General features: G+C 46.3%; 1 protein-coding gene across 2 annotated transcripts in view; it reads right to left on the bottom strand.

The window, feature by feature from the left end:
- Nucleotides 1–24,745: 24,745 nt before the first annotated feature.
- Nucleotides 24,746–26,933, bottom strand: part of PRPSAP2 (phosphoribosyl pyrophosphate synthetase associated protein 2) — a 440,767-nt gene continuing 438,579 nt past the window's right edge. For both annotated transcript variants that reach the window (XM_086940712.1, XM_086940714.1), the window contains exon 11: nucleotides 24,746–25,825. In XM_086940712.1, coding sequence (XP_086796838.1) covers nucleotides 25,667–25,825 — 159 coding nt within the window. In that variant the 3' untranslated portion in view covers nucleotides 24,746–25,666. The remainder of the gene's footprint in view (nucleotides 25,826–26,933) is intronic.

Below are 26,933 nucleotides of genomic sequence, written 5' to 3'. Positions count from 1 at the left end.
CAGCAGTTTTAAAGTAAAAGCACAGTAACCAAGAGGTAAATTTAAGCCTGAGCAATTGCCAGTGGCTCAGATTAATTCAAGCATTCCATCCATGCATGCATTCCATCCATCACCTTGTTGTTGATGCCTTTGACGACCTAAGTGCCAAGAGCATGCCCAGATGTGGGACCGGTGCACACTGTGCTACTGGAATCCATAAATGCCTGGCTGATGAGCCCTTATCAGGGTGAAACCAGCCTTAGGTTGCTTGGTTCAGGTAGGACCAAGCTTGGCAGTTTAGGCTGGACTTTTCCTGTAGAAGCAGTCAAGACTGATTTGCATATGGCTGGGTCCAACCTGAGATGGCATGGTGGGTGAAAAACGATCGGTGGGATGTGGCCGAGAGATTGGCAGTGGCTGAGATTAATCCAAGCATTCTATTAATTCCCTTGTTGTTGTTGCAGTTGATGCCCTAAGTGTGGCGGGGATGCACAAACATGGGCCAAGTGCTCACTCTTCCACTGGAATCAAGCTATACCTGGCTGATGAGGTCTTATCAGGGTGAAACCAGTCCTAGGTTGTTTGTATTCCAGATCAGGCAGTACCTGGCTTGGCAGTTTGGGTTCGACTGTTCCCGCTGGTGCAAGGTCAAGGCTGATTTGCATATGACTGGATCTAAACTGAGCTAGCATGGTGGGAACAAAACAATGGATGGGGATGCGTGCCCAACCCGCGTTACGTGACAAAGCCAGCTCGTCATGCGCGCAGTGCAGGTAACGCCCATGACGAGCTGGCTTTGTCACCAGCATCGAAGGAGTTAAGCTCCTCTTCCTCGACTGCTGGTTGTAACTTGAAGAAAATGGGGCTCTGGGCATAGTTTTAGAGTAAGCCGTCTTCCTTAAAAATAGTTGAGCTTTTGGTGACTGGAGAAAGAGGTAGTAGTCTCGTCTGTACCATCTGCATGGCACTTGTCCATTTAGCATGATCATACCCATTTTGAACTGTTGGAGGACCTGGTATATGGAGGTAGCAAACAAGATCTTTCTCCTAAAAGGGAGATGAAGGACTTTCTCCTGGGTCTTGGATGTCTTTTCATGTTCATGGTGGTAGTGTAGACGAGCCCTCAGGACGTAGTCAATTTCTGCTCAATTGCCTACTTGCCCAAGTAATGTACACACCAGTATTCCTCCAGTTTATAATTTGGATGCAGCGGGAGATAGTGCAAACTCGTATCACATGTGCAGCCTGATGTTGGCCTTAGCTGAGGATGAAACCTTAATACTGGCATATCTTTTTCATGAACAATTCAAACCATGTGGGCCCCCAATGACAAAGATTTTACTGTGACTTACTCTTAGGCAGGTTAATGGCTTGTTTCTGGAGTAAGTCACAATTACCACATGGGTAAATCACACCTATTCACAGCAATGTCTGTGTTTATTAGGCAACTTTCCTCTTGGTCCATATGGAGCTATGGTGCACTTCCCTTGTCGTAGTGGCCCTCGCCACATAAGTTCGAGCTGGAGTGCTTCCATGGGCACAGCCTAGTTGTTATTGGGCGTGCAATGCTTATTGTCTAAAGACTTTCAGACTGCCGACTCAGATGTAAGTTTTTCACAAATATCCATAATTTGCTTGAGGAGGCTTTCATGGGAGCGCCAATTAGGGGCGTAGGAAGCGGGCTGCGGTGGGTGTGGGCTGCGGTGGGTGTGGCCCGCCCCGGGTGTCAAACCCTGCCCTGAGGGGTATGGCAAAATGGCAAAAATATGTGTTTTAAACACACATTTTTGCCATTTAGTCACCCCCTTCACTGATGACACTTGTCACCCCCGGCTTGACAAAATGGCAAAAATATGTGTTTTAAACATATTTTTGCCATTTTGTCAAGCTGGGGGTGACAAGAAATTTTCCGCACCGGGTACCATCTGACCTTGCTGTGCCATTGCGCCAAGGTCACAACTCTCTGAGAGGAGTGCTGGGGTTTCAAAGGTCAGTACCTTCAGCGCCTTGTGTATGACCAAATCTTAGCATCTGATCAAGAGTAGGTAGTTGGTTAGGGTGACCAGACGTCCCGGTTTTCCCCGGACGGTCCCGTTTTTGGCGAAGTGTCCCCATGTCCCGACACTTTCCGCCAAGTTAGTCAAATTTCCCCGTTTTAGAACAGTGTTCGGGGCAAACAGAGAAATGTCCCCGTTTTTAACTGTTCCGGTTGCGCGCATCTGTTTTCCCGTTTACAATCATGGTTAAACCAACAATTTGCCTATCTCTTTCTCAGTGCTACTTTAATCTTGTAATCACCCACAACCTCCTCCTCTCATGCACCCCCTCCACAGCCCGCAACTTCCCCTCCAAACTCCTCCCCGTCTGACCAGCGATTGTCCAGGCTAGCATCAGAGAACCCCCTTGTAGCTCCATCCTGCATGATTTGTCCAAATGTCCCTTGTGCCCACCACAGTTCCCCTCCCCCTAAAACAAAGAGAACAAGTAACCCAAGAAACCTTATGCTGAGTAACCAACGGGTCCCCAGCAGGTTCAGACTGAGGCCGTAGTAGAGAGCAACTCTGTCAGCGCCCACAACCTTGGCTGTCAGTTGGTTCATGCGTAGATAACCAAATTGGAGTCTGTTTTAGACTATGGTCCATTGGGGGGAAGACAGTTGTGGATGTTGTGCAGCTTAGGCTTCGCCAACATTTTGCGCTTAGATCTGCTAGTCCAGAGGCATTGGTGCCCTGTTATAAAAGTGTATCCCTCACGGTAGCCCTCGTCGTCACTTTATCTTACCATTGAGAGGAATTCCTTTTGACGTGCCCGGCCCTTTTGCGGGCTGCTGGCCGCCTTCGACCTCGGATTAGGGAGACCCAGAATGCGAAGTCCTTACTCCAGATCAGAGATATGTTGAGCTTTATTATTGAGTTCGAAGGCTAGACAAAAGGGGAATGTCCATCTGTACCTCATACTGTCCTCTCGAAGCTTAGATGTTATCGGTCTAAGTTGTTGTCTGCGCATCAATGTAGAGGGGGCCAAATCTGGGAACAAGCAGACACTCATAACCTTGGAAAGAGGTCTCTTCTTGCTTTGTTGCGGCTTGTAAGATCGCTTTTTTTTAAAAAGAGTGAAGCTTGACAAGGATGTCACGTGTGTGGCACCGTTCACCCGACTGCTGATTCCCCACGCGATGTACCCTATCAATCTTAATCTTCATCTGCCGCAGCCTCAAAATCTCAGCAAAAAGCCCCTCACTGAAGGCTTCCAGGTCATGCCCCTTCGCTCCTTCTTCTAGGTCCCTTATTCTAATGTTCTCCCTTCTGAACCCGTTTTCTAAATCTTCTGCCTTCAAGAGCACCTGTTGAAGTTGCATCTGGAGTTCCTGCTCTCTCTCGTGTAACTTCAAAGTGCAATTGTCCAACTCTTGTGTCTGGCCCCCTATCTCCAGGACTCTAGTGCCTACAGAATCCACATCTTGCTGGAGGGCAGTCATGTGTTCGGTGAAGTCGGCCTTTGGCTGGTCCATGAAGACCCTGAGTGAAGCCACCAGGTCCTCCCTGGTGAGTGCCATTATGCTCGATTGTCCCCCTTTGTCGTGGACTTGCCTCCTCTCCATAGGCGCAAAAAAGTTAGTGATCTTGTTCACCGTCTTTTTCGGTGGCATATGGGCAGCGTGGTCAGCCTTCTCCTCATCAAAGGTCAACCCCCCCCCCATCCAAACGTCGGCTCCTTGCGTTATCTATATCTGTTCTGTGGCCTTCTATCAGCGAGCTGCAGGTTCAGTACTAGCACTCTCTTAATTCAACATTGGGCGGCCATCTTAGGATCAGGAGTGGAATGTGGCTCTAGGTGCATCAAAGCGTTGCTCAGCTGCCTTTTGTTTCGTAAATAAAATAGGTTGTGTGCACCAGCCTATTGTCCCTTCGCCCTAACCCCCACTCAATGCCCATTCTGGCTAGGTTTCAAGTCTCTGGTGTGCCCCAGGTCCTGGCGCCATCTTGGGATCAGGCCGTCACTCAGGCTTTGGCCTAGCTTTGAGACCAGTCGGCCCCAGGTTTGGTGCGGTTAAACTCTGGGGGTGGCCCTCACCACAAGATTTCACAGGCACGCCGCTCCGCATCGACTACATGGCCCTCGCTAACCTTTTCCACATATTCAGTAGGTCCCCGCCTTGTCGCGTGATCGAACCCTGGGGTCGCTCACCCTTCAGGTCACGGGGGCACTATAGCGGAGAGCCTGCTGTTGGCCCTCGCCAGTGGGTGCGCTTCTTTTGCGGAGCCCATCCACCTAACAGGAGCACGTCCGTCAGCTCCCATCCGCTCCTCCGTCTCCGAGCAGACAAGGCCATTGGTGCCATTTTGTGTGCTCGCTCCGCTCTGCACCACTTCAGAGTCTCACCAAAATCTGCACCATGTGCGAGTCGGATTTGGTCTCCCGGTGCAGTCACTCCACTTTTGGGACCAATTCAGGCACAATCTGCCTATCGTGCTGTCTCGTAGCTGTGTCCGACAGATACAGGGCTCCGGAGGCAGTGGGGATCACGTCCACCTAGCCATCTTGCCTGGCCACGCCCCCATGACTTAATTTTGTTTAGAGAATTTGATAAAGTACAAATAAGACCAAAGGGTATCAGAGCGCTGTATATAACGAACCCACATACCATAGACACAGAGACATAGTTAAAGGAAACAAAAGTGTATGTTATCCAAGACCACCCTAGGTGGGGAATCAACGACTGATACTAATACAATAGTATCATAGCTAGCAAGGGCGCCCTGGATCAGACGCTTCCTTAGTCTCCAGTGTCAGAGAGATCAGGCTTGAGCCGGATTGGGCGATCTTATGGAAGGAAGCTGTTCAATAGGATCAGTTTGGCTTCTTTCTTGAAGGTAGAGGTAAAGGGGTTTGCATGTGTCCCTGGAAAGAGTGTTCCAATTTCTTGGGGCTGACCAAGAGAATGTTCAGTCATAGGTCATTTTTCTAAACTGCGGAGGTTCTAGCAGAAGGGAAGTCGCACGCCATAGGGAGTGGCTACATCTTGAGATGTGAGCTTCTGTGGCAGATACATGGGTGCATTGCGTGAAGGGCTTTGAACGTCGAGCAGGCTATTTTTAACTGGATATTGGTTCCAAATAGGAGCCAAATGAGAAATTGGAAAGAGGGAGTGATATCGTTGAAACATTGAATCCCAGTAATTAATCTTGCTGCCACAATAAGTGTCACCATGAGCATTGCTACCTTGCTTTAGGCAGATTTTTTTAAGGTCACACTCTTGTATTCCAATCTGAAAGAGGACTAGAAATGGTACTGTCATTTTGAAATCTGGATGGGGTATATACAGTTTCACCTTCTTGAGGAGACTAATTTGGATAAAGCTCCTCTTGCAGCTAAACTGCTTGCATGTTGAGGTTTTTATCCAGATTTACCCAAAGGTATTACGATGAATTGATGATAGCGAGTTTGCAATTGAGGGCGCCTAAGTGTTAATCCATTCTTCAACTGATAGTGGGCTGTCAGATGGGGATATGAGTAGGAAGTCTGTTTTTGGGGCATTGAATTGGAGGTGGTTTTGAGACAACCAAAATTGAGTTTAAGTGTGTTGTTGAAACTTATATCTTCCTGGGAGATCTTTAGGTAAAGCGGAGTGTCATCAGCGTACATTTGATAAAATAGACTTTGCTTCTTTGAGGATCTCTGTCAGTGATCCATATAGGGGTTGAACATAGTAGGGGATATGGTGGCTCTTTGCAGTACCCCAATTGTCACCGGGGATGGGTTGGAAAGTGAGCCCCCCATTTTGATTCTTTGGATCAATTATGGGGAAAAGAGGTGAATCAATGTAGCACTCTTTCAGACATTTCCGTTCCAGTAACTCTAAGAGCGTGTTGAGACTGCCTTTGAAAGCTGAGGGCAAATCGAGGAGGATCAGTTGGCACAAGTTATACTGGGCCAGGATTTTGAGAGCATACACCATAATGCATAAGATAACTATTTCATTTCTGTGCCCAGATCGGAAACCTGATAGGAACTTGTTTTGCAGGCTGAACTTTCTGATGTATTGGCATAGTTTATTATGAACCAAAATTAATGCAGCTATCCAAGGAACAGGATGTTAGATACCAAAGGTATTTAGATCTGTCTGGTCGTTTCCAGGTTTTTTTTTTTCAGTAGAGGTGTTACTTGTCCGGTTAACAATTAGGGATGTGCCTTGTGTTGTTAGGAAAGAGTTCACAATCTTTGTAGAGAGTGAAGACGAATAATGGCTTGGAACTTTCACAAACTTTGAAGCGATGGGGTCGAAAAATGGGAGTTAGGTTACATTGACAGCAAGATTTTATAGATTTGGACTTCGCTGAGGCTTTCAAAATCACTGCAAGTGGCTTAGTTCATGGTCTTAGTGGGAAGGCACTAACATGCATCATTCACACTGTTAGTAATGTCCCATTAGAATTGGTGAGTGGTTAGAGTCTGTTCGATGTTGATCGCTGCGGAGTTTTCAATTTTCCTTAGTTTCGCCTCCAAGAAAGAAGAGAAAGTTCTCTGAGGAAGCATTGCAAGTTGACGTGGTGTTGTTGGACCCTGTCTGTTGTTTGATAATCTGAAACAGGTTGCCTGGGCAGTTTTTGCATTATCCAGCTGGTATTTGAAGAATTCTGCTTTGGCATACCATACAAGTTTTTTGTAGGTGTTTCTTAGTTCTCTAAGCTGTTTTAGATGATGAGAGGTGGGTTCTTATCTCCATAGCCTCTCTGCACTTCAGAGTCCTCTTTTCTTCATTTAGGGTCTGGTAGTACTAAGGCTGTGCTAATTTGTTTGTGAGCCTGTTGAGTAGTAGAGGGGCTACAACCTCCATTATGTTGGTCATCCTGTGATTATAGTGTTCCGTTAATTCTTGTAGGCCCCATAGTTCCTCCATTGGTGCAAGTTTTCTCTGGCAGAGAGAAGAGTTTGTCCCAATTCAAATATTTCTGGTATCTCTGGACCAGTGTCTTGTTTTGGCACCCTGGCCTCTGATTTTCTACATGTGGGCTGTGATGTGGAAGATAATGGAGTGATGGTCTGACCAGACACATGGGTTTAGAGTTGATGCTCAGGGCTTCTGCTTTGTATATAATTAGGATGTGTCCCTCCTTTGTTGTAGGTCTGTCCTGTACATGCTTGCACAAGGTTTTGATCATTGAGGAAGTTCTTCAGAGCAATAACATGCATGTCACCCACTTAGTTGCAGTTAAGGTTGAATTCCCTAGAAAGATTGCGTTCAGGACTAGCAGAGAATGGATTGTGATACTTTCCATTATTTGCTCAGTAACCAACTGCTTGTTGTCCCATGATGTGTTGCAGATCCCGACTAATCTTGTCTATCATGATTTCTAAATTGTTAAATATGGTGTGCCAGTGAGTGATTGTGTTGAGTTTGAAGTTAGTGATCCTACTATTTGACAGATCATTGAGTTGGCCTGACAGGCTTTCAGTCTGGTTCACTACTCTAGGGGGGGGGGGGGGGAGTGTACATTCCAGCTTCTAGTGGTTGAGATGAATGAGTTTTCAGACGGGGCATGCCTGGGGCTGCCTCTTTACATGGCCTGTGTTGAGATATATTTCGCCTTCTCAGTGTTGAAGGGTGCCAAATGAGTCCATGGCACATAGCTTCTGAGTCATGTGGAACCTTTTAGGTTGTCCTCTGACTCTGCTTAAGTGAGAGGCCAAGAAGATCTGTGTAAGTCTATTGTTCTCCTGGTAATACAGTATATCCTGGTGTTTGGAGTTAATTTGGCTGATTATGATTTGGAGGGTGTTGACTGCGATCGGTAGTGGGCTAGCTTCCTGGCCTGCTGTTTCCATGGGGAGGAGTGCACAGGAGGTTTCTGCATAAGCAGCACAGTTTGTGTGGGGGTAACAATTAATTTGATGAGAGGCAAAGAGAAGATTTTGATTATGGAGCAGCTCGTCCAGATTCTAGTGGTGGTGTGGTAGATCAGGTGTGTTGTTAAATTTGGATAAGTCAGCAGTAAATTAGAGGCAGGGAATCTAGACCCATGCTTTTTGCTGCCTATTGTGGATCCAAATTAACATTTACATGGCAAAGTAGATTGTCTGTGTTTATTCTCCTTTTTTTAAATTATTATGTTTATTAATGAATTGTGTTCCATAAATATATGAAGAATTGTGCTCGGAATTTATGTGTTTTTATCCATTTTATGAATTGTCATTGTGTGGACTCAATAGCTGTACAACCTTTTATTGATTAAAATATTTAAAAAAAAATGTTCAATTTGTTTACATATAAGTGCTTTGATACACCCTGAGTGGATTGGTAATTAGCATCTGTTTGAGGTTATGGGTGTGGCTGTATTTGTGGCATGAATTACTTTATATAGGTCTTGACAAAAGAAAACCCTTTTTTTAAACTTCACAGTTATTGGGAGCTCCATCCTTTTGGATTCCAGAGCCCCCTCTCCTTGATTTCAAGGTAGATTAGGTGACACGTGTCAATTTGTAAATTTGTTGGAAGCTGGGAGTACTTTAACCCGTTCCCAGAGGGGTTAATTCCTCCGCTGTGCTGGGGGAGGGGGGTGTGTGTAGCACCCCGGTGCTCATGACGAACTCAGCTCGTCATGAGCCACAGTGGCCGTGTGCTCATGACGAGCTGAGCTTGTCATGACCACGCCCGTTCCAATGGAATGCCCAGCACAGCAGGGGAATTATTCCCGCATGGGCGCGGCACAACGGTCATGAAGAGCTGAGCTAGTCATGAGCACACGGCCACTGTGGCTCATGACGAGCTGAGCTCGTCATGAGCATGGGAGGGGCTAAGGGTAAGACAGAGCCTGTCCAAGATTTCCATGTTATCTGCCCTAAAGAAAGGGGCTGTGGAGATGGACAGTTTGAGACCATGTGGGATCTTTTTGAAGAAAGTGAGATCTAGAAGAGCAGTTAGCAAAACTCTCCCGTGGGCTATGTTAAATGAAAAAGATTTAGTAATTTTTCATGCATCTTTTCTTCATGCAGAAGTATGTATTGGAAATTAGAGTTTCAGGTTGCTCTTTTAGTAACCAGTGCTTGAAATCGTTGATGCATTTGTTGTTATATTTGATGGGTTACTGATCTTGAAGGAGTTTAAGCCAGTGCATGATAGCCTCGTATCCGAGGTTGAATGGTATGACACTCCCATGGTTCAGGTCTGGGGGGGGGTGTCAATTGAGGTGGCAGTAGATTTATCTTTCCTAACCGGATTGATTATCTGCAGGTAGCACATCAGGCTGTGGGTAGGTGTGTTAAAAAGTATATTGGGCCCAAGACTGAATAATCAGACCGACCTCTGATGGGCCCAGGATAGAAGATTCAACTATCTAAGCCCAGTCTACGTTTGGAGATCCCAACCTATCTCTTAGGGGCCCATAAATGATTCTAAGATGGTCAAAGCTCTCTTGATCTGGGAGGTCTACTTACATATATTTATCCTGGTCTGGCACGGAAGATTTATCGAGTAAAGAGCTACTTTTAAATGAGGCCCTCTTATTGCTCTTTCAGGCCTGTCGACATCTTTATGTTCCAGATAACCTTAATTATCCGGCCTGGGTCCAAAATGGCATTTCCCTCTCAGCCTAGATTGAGTATGGGGGAAAAGAGTGCAGCTTTGTGTGTGTTGGATGTGTACCCCGGCAAACCACGCACCACTCACCCTGCATAGTTTTTAAAGGCTACTTCAAGACTTTCAGGTCTATTTATCAAGCTTACATCCAGATACCTTTCCCAGAATCTCTGCACACGGCTCAGGGCGTCACTCCTCCCCACAGGTAGACTCTCTCCAAACTGGCATGAATACACCAGGTCTGGTGAAGAAAGCCATCTACTGCGCACAGTGCCCCTGGTTTAGCGCCAATGTTTGCTGCTCCTCAATGCAGCATGGGACTTCAGGTCTCCCTCCGCTCAGCAGGCAGTTGCAAGGTAAGATGTTTGTTGTGAGGTCAAATCCTTTATCAGCCACTGGATAGCTGGATATAGCGATGTAACTCCCCAGCGTCTTGCTCCTTTCTGTTCACAACAACGAAGACAGCTGCAGGAGATTTGTTATCTGTACCAGTGGCACTGACCTCTTTAACTCCAAGATGCCAGTGCAGTCTTGTCAATTTGTTGATTGCCTGAGAAGACCAGTATCTATCTTTACTTGGGTTGAGTGGCCAGAAAAGTGTCACATTCTCTCCTTTAAATCTTCAGGCACTCCACACATTCCTCTACACAACTCCATTTTTTCGTAGCAGATGGATGGGGTATGCCCAGGATTTTCAGCGCTTGTGATCACAGGCGGTAGTTACTGAGCTCCTATATTGCTGGCCATTTTGGCAACTCTTCTGGTTATGGGAAGGAGGCTAATGCAAAAACAACAGTTGATGGACAGAATGCAGAACAATGTCATACATTCACCCCAGTACAGAGATCTGGGCCTAAATCCATCGTTTTTTTGCTCACCTGCCTTTCCAGTTTGACCCCAGCCATATGCAAATCAGTCTTGACCTTGTGCCCCCTGGGAACAGTCCAGCCCGAACTCCCAAGCCAGGTTCTCCCTGGACTGGAAACAAGCACCCTAGGACCGGTTTCGGGCTTTCAGCCCTCATCAGCCAGGATTTTCAGCGCTTGTGATCACAGGCAGTAGTTACTGAGCTCCTATATCGCTGGCCATCTAGGCGAATCTTCTGCTTATGGGAAGGAGGTCGATAGAGTCCTCCGCGTCAATTTACCCAGAAATAAATGTGTACATTTGTTGCATTGATACTGCCTACAGCTCACTTACACGACAAGCTGAAGTAATTGCAATGAGGAAGACATTCTGAAAGTCAGGAGACAATGAGCAGGTACACATAGTCCTGAAATACGAGTTACTTACCTTTGGTAATGATGTATCTGGTAGAGACGATTCTAGCCGCAGATTCCTCAACGCAGATTTACCCTCTGGCGTGAGACTGGATCCGGAAAACTTTTCTTGCCACAGCATCACAGGCGACCACAACTCCACAGCACAAGCTATATAACAGCTACCACTACCCCACATAGCGTATGTTAAGTCCCAAGACATGGGAACACTCTTTGGAAGAAACTTCCGCATCAGAGGACAAGAGAAAGAACCGGGGGGGGGGGGGGGGGGGGGGTGTGTAACACCCCCGCAGAAGGCCTGTCAAGCAGCCCAAGAGAAAAAACAGGAGGCCTAATCTCAGGGCCAACCTGGCAAAATACCCACAGCCGTGGACACAGAGCGAGCGAAGGCCGTACCCGCCTCCATAGGGCCCCGCGGCGGGGAAAGCAGCTCCTCCGTGGGCGACGGCTGCAAGCTAAGGCGGCCGTCCCGAAAGCCAACTGGAGCGGGCAAAGGCCAGGTCCGGAAAGGCGAAAGAGGGACCACAGCCACGGTGAGGAGCCACCCTTTGACGCCGCCGGGGAAAAAGCCACGACGCGGCGGCCCGCCTTCAGCGAGGACGATACCAGCAGGCGTCCAACCGCCGGAGAAGAGGGGGCGTCCGAAGACGAGTCTGTGACCAGACGCCTGTCCGGCGCAGTAGAGTCCACAGCCCGACACAGGACGACATCGTCCGGCACCAAAGGAGATGCCGGACAGGCCTCCTCCACACCACACAGCTCAGGTGACCGGGGCTGGGCCAGAGCCGAGGTGGCTAAGGGACGGCACCGGAACTGCGCCGACTCGACCTCCGACGAGGCAGCAGCCAGCGTGCAGGGACGAGAGGAACCTGGGGGTGAGAAGGAGCCCCCTGCCAGCCTTGACCCATAATGGGACGAGGGGGGTCCGCCAACCCATGTGGTGCCGCCAAGGCCAACTCAACATCCGACAAGGCACGGGTCTGCGTGGAGGGACGAGAGGAGCCCAGAGGGGTATGAGGGGTCAATCGCCAGCCCCGACCCATAACTGGGACGTCGCCAGGGCCAGCAGCTGACAGTGCAGTAGCGGCATCACCTCAGCCTCGGACAAGGCCACCGCCTGTCCAGAGGGCCAAGAGGGGCTTGGGGATGCGACCCGAGTCCCGGCGACCTCCCGCAACATCACAGGGACTCCTGCAGGAGTTTGCGGCGAGGCAGAGGTGCGTTGTCCGAAGGAGGGACCCCCGAAGTGCCACACCCCAACGGCACCACATCCTCCAAGCCTGGAGCCGAGCCAGTCACTCAGCACCGGGGCCAGAGCTGCTGGCGACGCCGTGGAGGGCCCAGCACAACGCAAGGGATCCGCCAACATCCCAGGAGGAGGAGAAGCCAGCGAGGCCTGCAAAGCCGCCGCATACATCTCCATCTGGGCTCTCAATGCCCCCTCACCGGGAAACTGTGCATAGGGGGATGATACGTGGGGCTGCATCCCCCACTGCGAGCGCACGCCCCAAAGAGGCCGGAAATCAGCCCCCGGGGACAAACTGTGACACTTACCAATAGGGGAGCGACAATCTTGCGGCATAGGAGAGGGATGGGGACGACGGTTGCTTTGAGACCCTTCCGTAGAAGCTGATCAAGGTGACAAAGCCAACCTGGACAGACGAGCCAAGAGAAGTTTCATCCGGGGCCCCCGCTGCGACTTCGGCTTCAACTGTTGGCACGCCTCCAATCAGTGGAGCTGTGATGTTCTCCCAAACACCACATGCAAATGAGGTGAGGGTCCGTCGCCGACATAAGGAGTCCACACGAAGAGCACATCTTAAAGCCTGAAGGCATCTGCATCTGCACATCGCCATAGCCATCCCGGACGGATACAAGATCACCCGGAAGGACCGCGTCAACCAGACGGGAGGAGGCATCGCCATCGTACACAAGAACACCATCCGCATCTCAACTAACTCCGACGAAACCTTCACCGCTGCTGAACACCTGCACTTCCAGATATACACTGACCCCAAGACCACCCTCCGCGGCACCCTCATCTACAGACCACCGGGACCACGCAAACAATTCAGCGAAGACATCGCAGACTTCATCAGCCCGCACGCCCTTCCCTCCGCCAACTATATCCTCCTAGGAGACCTCAACTTTCACCTGGAGAACAACAACGACATAAACATCACCCCCTGCTGGACAACCTCGCCAACCTCGAACTCAAGCAACTAGTGAACACCCCCACCCACTACGCCGGCCACACGCTTGACCCAGTCTTCTCATCCAGAAAGCACATCTCCTTCAGCCACGCCACCGGACTCCACTGGCCGACCACAGCTGCGTCCACTTCAGCTTCAAAAAAACTACGACCCACCACCACCCGCAACAGGTCCCCCGCCGATGCTGGAGCAAGATCACCGCCAAGCAGCTCACCGCCTCACTCAGCCATAACACTCCCACCAGCACAACGGACCCCAACGAAGCAGCCAGCAACCTCACCAAGTGGCTGACCGCCTGCGCCGATGACCTCGCACCACTAAAGAACCCTCCCAGCAGACGCGGCAGCAAGAAAACCCCCTGGTTCACCGATGAACTCAAGGAATCCAAGAAGAACTGCCGCACCCTCGAGAAAGCCTGGCGGCTCGACCACACCACAGACAATAGGACCGCCCTCAAGCACGCCATCCGCAAACACCATCAGCTGATCCGCGCCACCAAGAAGACGGCACTCAAAGAACGACTGGACAACAACACCCACGACAGCAAGGAACTCTTCAGCATCGTCAAAGAGTTCTCCAACTCCAGCCCCGGAAACAGCGACATCACTCCCTCGCAAGACCTCTGCAACTCACTCGCCTCGTTCTTCCACCGCAAGATCGCCGACATACACAACAGCTTCGATGCACAGACCACGCACCCTACCACCGAACCAACGCCCGCCGCCACCACCACCCTCTGCAACTGGACCCCGATCAGCACCGAAGACACCACCCGCACGATTAACTCCATCCACTCCGGATCACCAACCGTCCCGTGCCCACACCACGTCTTCAACAAAGCAGACGCCACCATCGCACCCCATCTCCGAGACACCATCAACTCCTCCTTCCACACAGCCACCTTCCCGGAGAGCTGGAAGCACTCCGAGATGACCGCCCTCCTGAAGAAACCAACGGCGGACCCCACCGACCTCAAGAACTACCGTCCCATCTCGCTCCTTCCTTTTCCGGCCAAAGTCATCGAGAAGACCGTCAACAAACAGCTGGCCGCCTTCCTAGAGACGAACGGATCCCTCGACCCCTCGCAGTCCGGGTTTCGGGCCAAACACAGCACCGAGACCGCCCTGATCGCAGCCACCGTCGACATCAGAACCCTGATCGACAACGGGGAAACAGCGGCCCTCATCCTCCTGGACCTCTCTGCGGCATTCGACACCGTCTGCCACCGAACTCTAGTGAAGCGCCTCAGCAACATCGGAATTCGAGAAAAAGCGCTGGAATGGATCATCTAGTTCCTCACCGGAAGAACCCAGAGAGTCCGCCTCCCTCCGTTCAGATCCGAGGCCACCAAAGTCATCTGCGGCGTACCACAAGGATCTTCACTCAGCCCAACCCTCTTCAACGTCTACATGAGCCCCGTCGCAGCCATCGACACTGGGACTCCCTCCTCTCAGTACTTAGTAAACCCAGGTCCCAGTGACTATGTTTGGGTAACCCCCCCAGTCCATACGCCATCGCACGCCAGCACAACCTCAACATCATCTCCTACGCAGACGACACCCAGCTCATCCTCTCCCTCACCAGCGACCCAACCCACCGCCAGAGCCAATCTACACGAAGGGATGAAAAACGTCGCCGACTGGATGAGGAACAGCCGCCTTAAACTGAACTCGGACAAGACGGAAGTCCTCATCCTGGGATCATCACCCTCCGCCTGGGACAACTCCTGGTGGCCCCCGCTCCCAAACCGACGGACCACGCACACAACCTGGGCTTCATCCTGGACACTTCCCTGTCAATGACCAGACAAGTCAACGCCGTCTCATCCTCGTGCTACAACACCCTGCGCATGCTCCGCAAGATCTTCAGATGGATCCCCACGGACACCAGGAAGACCGTCACCCAGGCACTCGTCAGCAGCCGACTGGACTACGGGAACACCCTCTACGCCGGAACCACAGCGAAACTTCAAAAAAGACTCCCAACGCATCCAGAACGCCTCCGCCCGAATCATCCTCGACATCCCCCGACACAGCCACATCTCCAGACACCTGAGAGACCTGCACTGGCTCCCTGTCAGCAAGAGAATCACGTTCAGACTCCTCACCCACGCACACAAGGCTCTCCACGACCTGGGCCCCAAGTACCTCAACGACCGCATGACCTTCTACACACCCACCCGCCAGCTACGATCGACCGGCCACGCACTCGCCACCGTACCACGCATCCGCAGAGCCACCGCCGGAGGAAGATCCTTCTCCTACCTGGCAGCGAAGACGTGGAACTCCCTCCCCACCCACCCACCTTCGGCGAACCCAAGACCATCTCGCCTTCAGGAAGCAGCTAAAGACCTGGCTGTTCGAGCAGTAACTTTGCCCTCCCCCAGCGCCTTGAGACCCTCCCGGGTGAGTAGTGCGCTATACAAATGACGTGATTGATTGACTGTGCCTACAGATAAATGCAATAGCGAAGGAAAAGGTCTAAACAGGCCCGGAGCATGAACCGGATCCGCGTTGCATGCCGAAAAGGAAAAAACTGACGTAGGCACGCCAGGGTGGGACTTATGTGATCTCGTCGACGTCACGCACGCGACGACTGGGCGGAATCGTGTGACGCCTTCCTCCCGGCGCGCAGGGATGCTGTGGCAAGAAAGGTTTTCCGGATCCAATCTCACGCCTCGGGGTAATTCTACGTTAAGGAATCTGCGGCTAGTAGTCTATCAGATAGGCATACACATGAGGAATGTAAAGGCCAAGTTAAGGTGCCATTGTGGCTTCACAAACTGCTTGGGAGAGTACATGTGTCAAACATGTAATAGATTTCAACACAACAGGTGATTTGAACGAGGGTGGATAGTCCATCAAACAAACAAAAAAAAAAAAAAGCCATGAGGGCAGACAAGTATCTTTTCACAGGGACCACACCAAGTCCTTGCTGGGCTATGGACAAAACAAACAAAAAGATGTCTTAGAGCTTAGCTCGAAGGAATCAATGGCCAGAGAAACATGACAGGCTATACATTTTCTCCAGGAATTTTGGTAAGGAACATCTGACGGAGAGAACAGGTATCACCTAGAGAAGCAGATCAATGCAGATAATTGCTACCACTGAATCTCCATGCATGAAGGTGTAAACTACAAAGACTGTGATGGAAGACACCTACCCTGCTCTTGATAAAGGAGGACCTCTCTAACTGGTAGCCTTATTCGAGGACAGACGCTTATGCTTTCCAAGAGAACTCGCTTTTCTGACCGAATCTGGAGCCACCAGACTAACTTGGGCCAGGTCATTTTTGATCTTTATCCGAACTCAAGGTAAGCGAGTTGGTGGGCAAGAACATGTACAGGTGTCACTTGTTTCGATCCAACTGAAATTATGTCTCCTATTTTAACCAGCAGAAATTCCAACATGACAAGAACTACAAGCACCTACCACTGGTAGAAAATTTCCTGTGACACCCATTGTGTACAAGCCACTTGTGATCCGCCAGTTGAAGTCTGCGCATTGCGTCTGCTCTGGCATCCAGGAACCTCCCCATGGAGGTTGGCAGTAAGAAAGATGCTTTGGAGCTCTACTCATCTCCAGAAAGACAGATCCTTCTGGCACAGGATCCAGGACTCCACCTGCCTATTGCAGTACCACATGGAAGTGGTGTTAACTGTGAGAACCTGCACCAGCCTCCCCTTCTTGAAGGAATTTCATTCTGAGAGCCGCACCGAGAGAGAAACCAATCAGTGCGTTTACCATCCCCTGATGTGATTCAATCCGATCAGTAACTTGAATCCGCCCTACAGTGGAAAAATCCTTGAAGACTTCCTTTGGTATCCACTACCTTTTTCTCTAGCTGTCCCCCTCGTCCTGAAGACCCGCTGTGACTACAATTCCAATCATGCATTCTTTTGGGTCGAACCGTCGACGTGCTTGTCCAAATCCATTCCCCTTCTTTCTCTACTCCATGTGAAAGGCAAACTAAGTCCCAGTAGGACTGGAGATTCATATACTTTGGGACAGATATCTTTTGAATGAGATTTTTTATAAACAATTTGTACAGCCCTATGTATATGTCACTCACCTGCAGCATCTTTGCACTTTCAGATCACTTAATCACCCTTGCGTCGGTTTTGCAAAATGTGCTGTTGATTGCTTGTGACAGCCTTACTATGTCATTAGTACACCACAAAAAAATGTACAACAAAGAAAAAAGTGATACATTGTTTTGTTGATTTATTCAAATTGGTGTGTTCTTCTCTTCTTTATTGATTTAGTGTTGGAGCAATTATCCCTCTCTCCTTTATGTTTATTATTGATTAAGTGTTAAAGCAATTTTTTACCCAACAGAACCAACATTACTTCACATTCTCCTTTGTGAACGGCAGAAAGGTCTTAAGGCCATACGAATAGCCAATTGAGCCAATGTAAGCATTCTGAATTTACTCTTCTGAGGAAGGTGTCTAGGGGTCAAGAATAGGCTTAAAGCATGCACACTTTTTTGGAACAAGAAAATAGGAAGAACACCACCACCAGTCTTTCTCAGAGTAGGGTACCCAGTCTATGGCACCATTGGACAGCAACAGAGCATACCCCCTATAGCAGGATGGTCAATGAAATTTGATCTGGTGTGGCAAGGATATTTGAATGAGAGGAGACAAAAGGACATTGCCTGGTTGAACAAGACTCATCAATCATTAATATATCTAACCCTGGAAGAGTCCAGGATCCTGCCCCCACTGATTGGGCATGCACAGCTAAAGGTACACGAACGTTTTTTGGTTTTTTTTGCCTGGTGTAGCTGGGAACAAGGAGTTTGTGGACTGGAGCCCCTACTAGACTGTGTTTCCTACCAGACTGACATCCAGTCCTGAAAGGTCTGGGGTGTCTGATGCATCTCCAGCAGCAAAGACGGTCTCTACTTATACCACCAGCCCTCTGGAATAGCCTTAAATTTCCAGAACTGGTGTGGAAATTGTTTGACAGGTGTCAACAAACTGAACGAGCATACTGCAGCTCTGCTGTCTATGAAGCGTTCCAAAGAAGAGTCTGAATTGTCTCTGACAAGACCCATCAAAGAGCATTTCCATTAGTGAAGCCTGTACATCGCCGGAGAATCTGGTAGACATCATCCAGGCCTATCTATTTATTTTATGAGCGCACGATTACCCAAAGGTGTCTTGGCGCTTGACAGAAAAAAATTGAAGGTTATACCCAAGAAATGACGGACTCTAATAATTAAATAACCAGGTCTTCAACTGCTTTCTAAATGCTATTAATGTAGGGATGTTCTTAAGATCACCTGGCAAGGTGTTCCATAATTTAGCCGTAGCCACTGCAAAAGATCTGTCTCCCCAAGTGGCCTTATTGGTTTTGGCTACCTTCATAAGGTTAGCATTGGCAGATCGGAGAGTGCGTAATGGTTGATAGGGACAGAGGGCATCTTTAAGAAAAGAAGGAGATTTTCCATGAATGCTTTTAAAAGCAATACACAGGGCTTTGAATTTAATTCACTGCCTGATTGGTAACCAATGCAGTTTGAGAATGATGTTTGAAATGGATTTAAATTTGGGTGTACCAGTAACAAGTCTTGCAGCTGCATTTTGGACCAGCTGGAGTTTATTGACTACTTGTAATCGAGCATTAAGCAAAAGAGCATTACAGTAGTCAACTCGAGACATCAATAGAGTTGAAATCAAAGTATTAATGGTGTTTAAAGAAAGGTAAGGTTGACGTTTTTTTAATCATTTTAAGTGTGAAAAAAAGAGGCAGAAACTATAGAGTTGGCTTGATGAATGTATGAAAGTCTATTGTCAAAAATTACACCCAAGTTTCTAATATTGGTGACCGGGTTAGGTGGGGGACCAAGATCTTGAGGCCACCAGGTGGAAGACCATGCAGGAATGAGTTTTCCAAACACCATCACTTCGTTTTTTTCCGAATTAAGTTTCAGACAGTTTGAATTCATCCAGTTACATATGGCAAGCATTCCTTTTTGGAAATTATCCGCAACTTCCATTCCATTGTTGTTAATGGGCAGGACAAGCTGTGTATCGTCCGCGTACGATGTTACTGCTAGACGATGAGCTTTAATGACCCTCGCTAAGTCTGCCACATAAATGTTAAAAAGTGTTGGACTCAGCGAGGATCCCTGGGGGACTCCACAAGGTAGTGAGAAGGAGTCAGAGGAGAATGCGCCCATGGAAACCGATTGCTCTCGAATTGTCAAGAAGGAGGCAAGGAGTGAGACCGCACTTGAAGAGACTCCGGCTTTTCCGACACGGTCGATCAGAATAGAATGATCGACCGTGTCGAATGCGGCGGAAATATCAAGTAATATGAGCACCGCGGCACCTCCTTTATCGAGGATCATTTTTATCTCATCTGAAGCTTTTAATAATGCCGTCTCCGTCCCATGTCCCTTCCTGAATCCGAATTGGGAAGCGTCTAGGCAGTTGTTAGTATCTATGTATTCAGATAATTGGATATTCATAATTTTTTCAATTATCTTCGATGGATAAGGAATACATGATATCGGTCTGTAACTCATGACCTTGGAAGGATCTAATGTGCTTTTTTTGAGTAAAGGCTTAATTACTGTCTTTTTCCATATGGTAGGGTAGATGTTTGATGTGATCATAGCATTGAAAATATCTGCAAAAACAGTTGAGATCATTTCTGGAGCAGTTTTAAAAACAGAAGGTGGGCAGGGGTCGTTGGGTGAGCCAGAGTTGGTAGTCAACATAAGTTTATGAACTAGCTCAGATAAAATGTGATTAAAAGAGAAATTGGAAGGATTAGGGAGTATGGATTTAGGTATGGTCAAAATATGGGCCTGATATGTAGCTTTAGTGAGTTTATTAAAGTTGGAATAGATATCACAGAAAATAAGTAGAGAGTGCATTGCACATAGGTTGAGAGGCTTCTGTAGTTGGGGATTTGTTTTTTCCAGACAGATGGGAGACCACCTGAAAAGCTGTTTAATTGAGTCTTGGGCTGATTCTATTTGTTTGTTAAAAAAGATACTTTTCTGAGTGATAATTGATGATTTATAATTTTTTATCTTCTCTTTCTAACAGCTTTTTTCATAAGGGTCATAGTTACTACGCCACTTGCGTTCCTGTTGTCTGCAACTTTGTTTTTCCAACCTAAGGGCTTCAGTAAACCTTGGAGCAGAATTTAAAACTCTGTTGGTAGAGCTTTTTTTTGTAGGAATAGAGATATCAATTGCAGTTTTAATACATGTGGTGCAATCAATGGCCGCGGCTTCTGGATCAGAAGTATCAATATCCTTTAAGGGACCTAAATCATTAATAAATTCAAGAACATTAATATTTTTCCAGGATTTAAAAGTGTTGGGTTTGCGAGGGTTGGGTTAGAAGGGAGAATATTAAAACAGACAGCTGAGTGATCTGTCCATGTAAGTGGTATAGTTTGCTCTATAGGTCTGGAATCAAGATTGGAAAAAATTCCATCTAAGGTGTGTCCAGCTAAGTGCGTAGAGGAATGAACAAGTTGGATAAGACCTGCTGCATTCATTTCAGTGAGGAGGGAGTAAGTGTCCGGATCCTCATTCCTTTCTAAGTGAAAGTTAAAATCACCCAAAATGGTGAAGTTGTTTTCTCCAGGTATTGGCTCCAGGAGATGACTCAAATAGGACAGAAAGGTGGAGCGTGGGCCTGGGGGGCGATAGAGCAGGATGCCTCTAAAAGAAGTAGAATAAGGAGTAATAAAAGTAAAATTTAGAGCCTCGCATGATTTCATTCTTAAAGGTTCTGTGCGTAGGCGAAAGGTGTCGCGATATATGATGGCTACCCCCCCTCCTCTTTTAAGCGATCTATCAAGTCTGATGTTAGAAAAACCCTCCGGGGTAGCTGAGGTAAAATCAAGGTCGGACGCCTGGTCTCCTCAAGTTTCGGTGAGTAACAATATATCCAGGTTCCAACTTTCAATAAAGTCTGCAATCTCATATCTATGTTTTGGGAGCGAGCGCACATTTAAGAGGGCTAATTTAATGGACTTGGGACCTTTATTAGAGAATGTAGCAACTGAATCTAGTGAATGAGGGTAAGCCATAATATGGAATGAGCAATGGGGGCAAGAGTGCGGAACATAATTAAGAGTATGTAAATTAATTGGGGCACAATGAGTAGTATTAGTATTTAAAGATTTTAAATAATCAGCACCATAAAAGATACCTACAAATGATAGACAAAATGTCTTTGATCCGGGGGGGGGGGGATGCGCTCTGGACAGGCTCGGACTGGCGCAGACGGGCTTGCCTTTGGCGAGCCTTCGGCACAACGCCGGCGCGCCCGCTGCACCCGACCGCTGCGCTTCCGGGGAAGAAGTATCATTTGATAGCAATCAGGGTGGGAGGGCCGAGCAAGCAATCTGCTCGCCCTCTGACTCACCGAAGATGGCGGCGCTGATTATTTGTTTGCAGCGTTAAATCGGCTGCTGTGTCCCCGACTTCAGCGCAAGCATGAACAAAAGATGAAAAGTGCTCAGGGGGTAAATATATAAATATTATTACACAAAATACGATTTTAAAAATGTTCTATTTAAAAGATTTAAAAGTCTTCGGCTCACGCCTCAGGAACCAAAACAATCTGTCTGTCAGTGATGGAAGCGCCGATAAAATGAGTAGTTTTATACCGATCAGGGTGGGAGGGCCGAGCAAGCAATCTGCTCGCCCTCTGACTCACCCATGATGAAGGTTCTCTACAAAGAACAACAATGATGATCGCCCTTCCCAAGCAGTCCGTTGTATCTAAACTGGAGTGGATAACACACATAGCTGATTCCTGCCAATCGGGTATCATTTAAGCCAGAGAGGCCCAAAGATCTTCTGGAACTGCCAGCAATATCTCACCAAAGGGCATCTTTGTAATGGCCCAACAGATTAACAGCATTTACTGCTTACAGTGCCCTGGCAAAACATATGTGTGCCACAGGATTCTCAATCCGGAGGATTGGTTGGAAATGATGCTGCACCTGAATGTATGAGGCCTGTACAAAAACACTCTCCAGGACAGGGTGCTTAGTATGAAAATGTACATCACAAACCGATGGTCCAAGACATGCGTCCACCTAAAGGCTAAAAGGCAGACAAGAATATGGTTTTGACTAGATAGCTTTCAGAATATCTGTGAGGCCAATTATTAAATGGGTCAAATGTGTCAGCTGTTACCAGCCCAGGCTGCAGAATTTCCACCACATATTGTTTTAGTCTTAAGAAAAGGCAGCTCTAATTATAGTACCTCAACAGCCCTCCAAAGCACCACTGCAAACGAGGCACTTTCTTCCATTGGTGGCCCATGTGTGAGTCTAGCTCACTCTCAGAGGAGGTATCAATTCCACTGGATTGTTGAAAAGCAAGGCACAAGGCATCATCAGTAAAATGAGGGGTACATGCCATCCTCCTCGCCATCAATATTCTGGGGTACACTCTTCTTTAACTTCGGGTCAGAGGCAGGGCCAAAAAGCTAATGGAGCCTCTGCGGACAGCCCTGACGTGGTAGATGCTCAGTGTTAGAAGCAGCATGCATGACAACAGGTTACACTTTTGTAATCTCATAGTGTGACATGGGCATCAGCACAAGATCATCCACCAGCCTGTTACTGGTATTGAGTTGGGAGGAACTAGTGAGATCGACGTCAATACACTGCTTTCTGACCTGCGATGTCAAGTGAACCTTTGCGAATGGGGGAGAGAGAGTGGGGGAAAACCTACTGTATAGTTTGTGCTATACAAATGAATCTCACAGCATAAAGTATGGTCTAACAAAAGCCACTGAAAACTTAAAAGTAAAGTTAATGATGATGGAAGACAGAGCTTGATGGACCAAGAAGTGTTACAAATCCAAACAAAAAGCCAACATGATCATGATGGTGAGACAGATTGGATAGGAGGATGGAGTGGACAAAAGGATATCACAGCAGATTCAAAATGTTACTGCTAAGCATTACTTTGAGGTATTGGTGTAGAGGATTATCCCCTTCAAGCGACATATGTTACAACCTCACTCTTTTGGTCCAAAGAAGGGGACCAAGATGTAACTTTGCTTAGGGAGCCAATAATTATTTTATTGGTCTTTATCACAGGATGTAGGCAAACGCCACTCTTCCCTATTATACTGAACGTAGCCAATATGCTCCTCTACACTGCATCAATGAGCTTTTCTCCTCTCCCATATTACACTGGCTTCAACATTTGTTCTCTCTTGCAGAAACTTTATGGCTTGTCCTGCTTGGCTTCTTTCATCTAATTGATTTCAGAGGCTGATCCCTCTAGGTACATAGCAATTCCAATGCACATTTTGTGTGTAGTTTTCTTATAGAGCTCAAATACCCTTACGTTTCCTGTTCCCTCAGGGTTTTATAATTGCCATTTATGCAAAACCTAAGCTCAAGAAAATGAATAAGTCTGCATACAGTATGACTGCATTGAAAGTAGACCGGAAAACTGATCTAGGCTGGGATTAACCTTCATTGTTTCTAAGAGCCGTACTTCCTACAATGGCTTCGTAAGTTCTAGGAACAAACCAGGGTTTTGTGGGCTGCTCAGATGATTGTGGTGTTTTACAAGTTATGAATATTTCACTTGAAATGTTTATTTTAAAGGTGCCATCATCCTGAAGAAGCCGCTGTGTATATACGAACAGATTCATTCAAATTGTTATCATACGGAGCATCCTGTACGCAGATCATAATACTACATTGAAATACAAGAAATGTGTAGAGTTTTGGATTTAAGAAGTATGAAGGCAATCACCATTAGAGTTAACACAGCTCCAGGGTACGGCATACGGATTACATCATGGCTGTAAAGACTCATATCAACCTCAATCAATTATCATGCAGTGAAACATGCATAATCAGTGAGACATCACAGGAATGTGCAAACAGGTTTAAACCTGAGTTAGTCTGACACCTTGTGTGTATAACAACACTACATCTGTGGGCCTGCCAATCAGTCCAAATGTTGGCATATTTGTGTGGACAGCCCGTGACCCCTACCCAGGGATCCCCAGAGCTATACATTGATCTGACACACTTGCCTACCTCCAAATAGGTGAAGTGAGCCTGCTTTACCACTTCCTTGCAACTTCCCTCTTATACAACAATAGGCCTCTGGTGAATATTGATGTGGTTAATAGCTGTTCTTTTATTATAAAAATTTGACTACATTCTCTAAACCAACAATTTTTTAATTGAGGAAAATACTTTAAAATGTTGGTTAAGAATGACTAAGAGTGATCCGGAGAAGTGGACGACTAAATGTTGAATTACACATGTAGTTATGCCTTTTGTTTAGCCGTTATTAACTAGTTCATGGTCATCCGATGCCTTCCTCAAAAATATTTCTCCACTGCTTATCATAGGGACTCATTTTCTAGGGATTTTCTAAATGCTTTCTACAATACAGAGTGCAAACAAAACGCTGAATTTCAACTTGAAAAAAATATTAACACTAATGATACTCATCTTGTTCAACTCCAAAGGATTAAAAAACAGATTTGTTTCACAAAGGGATTCAATATAATAAGTTATTTCACGCCCCAAAGCACCATATGTCCTTTTCTCTTTCACCATTATGTTGCTGTAGGAGTTCAACATCAACTGTGACAGATTAATATACTTTAGAAAAAGAAGACTATATTTTCTTACTAGCCATGGTCTTAACAGACAATAAAAAAAAGAAATAAAACACACAAAACAATTATTCTTTATTTCTTTTGTTTCTTTGCAGAAAATAAATAAGAGTGCATATTTCATATGCTGTTCTACAAAAGCACTTGAACAAATATTCACATACGTCGTATAACCCTATTTTTTGGCTCTGAAAATGCAGATGTACAGCAAACTTGTACTTCATTCAAGCGCCTTGTTGAAAGATTTATGAGCAGAATATGAAAGGAAAAGAAATGTTTTCCTTATAAATGAACTCAACAGAAGCAAAAATATATATTTCAATAATATAAGGCTCCCCTTTGAACGACCACGGATGCTCTGATTTATTTTAAGGCCTAGATACTTTTAAAACGCAGCTTAAAATAACCAGATCTAAGACAAGTGGCCATCCTAGGTATGCCATTCATACTGCAGAAAGAGTCAACCAGCAAATACTCAGTTAATATTTTTTTTTAATTTCCTTTCAGGTCTGAATGCAAAGGATGAATAGAAGGGCTATAATTTAAATGGGACTGCACCCAGGATTGAAGGTAAAGGATAGATCAGCTATACCTTCAACATGACCGCACTCAGGACTGAACGCAGAAGATTGGCTATGTTTTCACTACTGTCTATGGCTCTGAAAAAAACGTTTTAGGATAGAGTTGCCATTTATGGGGAGAACTTTGATTTAGTGCATTCATCTTAATAGTGCATCTAAACAAAAAGCAAATAAGAATTACTCTTTTGTGTGATATTTTGTTTTTGTTCAAAAAGTTGTAGTAATGAAAAAAATATGCTATGTGGTATCTAATTCAATTGGAAAAAGTTCTAGTCTGGAAAAAAAAGGATGGCATTTGTGAAATATTAAGGTCAAGCATGATACTTCAGATACCTCGTACTCTTCCAGTTTGGCCCTTGGTATATTCTTAAAAAAACAAAATAATTAATAATCAATCATCCACTCCTATATTCCTAAAAAGGTAAGACATAGACTCCCCATTGTGAATCCGGCGGATTGCTTCCGACAGAATCATGCTGATATCCACAGTCTTAATTTTGGGGCACTGCAGCTTCTGGATTTCATGTGGGATTGTGTTGGTGACCACCACCTGTTCAGAGAAGCAGAAAAGCTTGTGTTACAAGGCAGCATAAGAAATGTAACTGCAAGGTCATCTCTATAGCTTGTATCCTTAATCATTTGTTGAATGTTGCACTTGGATGGTAAAAGTTACAACTAGGCAAAATGGGGTTTTGTTAATGATACAGTAAAGCATGTGCAAACGTTGCCCAATATCCTTCCCACTCCAGTTTATTGCCTAAAGGCACACTATAATAAGAGTTAAAAAATGTATCTTAACACAAAAGAACATTAAGAAGTGAAAATGTAATGATACTAGCAAAGAAAATCATGATTAATTTATTTGACATGTTCGGTTGTGTTTTTTCAACCATTGTGGAGATGCTTCCTCTACTTTTATCCAAAGCATAAGTGCAGCATATTGGCACGTACAGAGTAGGGACGATTCTCCACACTTACAGTACCTTATCAAATGCCTAGCTTTGTTATCTTTATTAGTTTACCAGTCACTGAGTAAATGTAGTTCAGAGCTCACGCCACAAATATAAATGCTAATTTCCTTGGGAATAATTTGCCTTAACTACACAATCATTGTTAGGCAGTGTATACATGTTATTTTTGCCCTTACACAATTTAGCAGTCTAAGCCCTGAGGAAAGGCAGTGGGAACAAAAATAAGGATTGGTTCGATGGTGATCCATGTGTAGCTAAATCATAAAAACATGTTTGGAAGAATTATTTCTAATAAGGAATACAAATAAATAGTGTGTTAATGAGCATGTATCTAATGGCTTTAATAACATCTCTATATTGTATCCCTAAAACACTTTCAACAAACTAGATTTTGATGATGTATTTTGTAGATAAACATAAGGAGGAGACACATGCACTAATACATAAGACCACCAGTATAGATAGACCCAATTAATACAATTTAATTTAAAAACTAGGACTTATATCACTTCTGCGATGTTTTAAAAAATAGATCACACAAAATACCAGAACTGTCCAAAGTGTCAGGAGGCAGTTCCTATGTACTTCCACCGACATGGAAATACCCACTCGTACAAGCATATTGGGCAAAGGTGGTGGACTCCTACCACAAGTTATTACATATAGAACTGCTAAATACTCCAAAGA

This window comes from Lissotriton vulgaris, chromosome 10, assembly GCF_964263255.1.
Source record: "Lissotriton vulgaris chromosome 10, aLisVul1.2, whole genome shotgun sequence".
Lineage (NCBI taxonomy): Eukaryota > Metazoa > Chordata > Amphibia > Caudata > Salamandridae > Lissotriton > Lissotriton vulgaris.
This window is presented reverse-complemented; position numbering and strand designations above follow the sequence as displayed.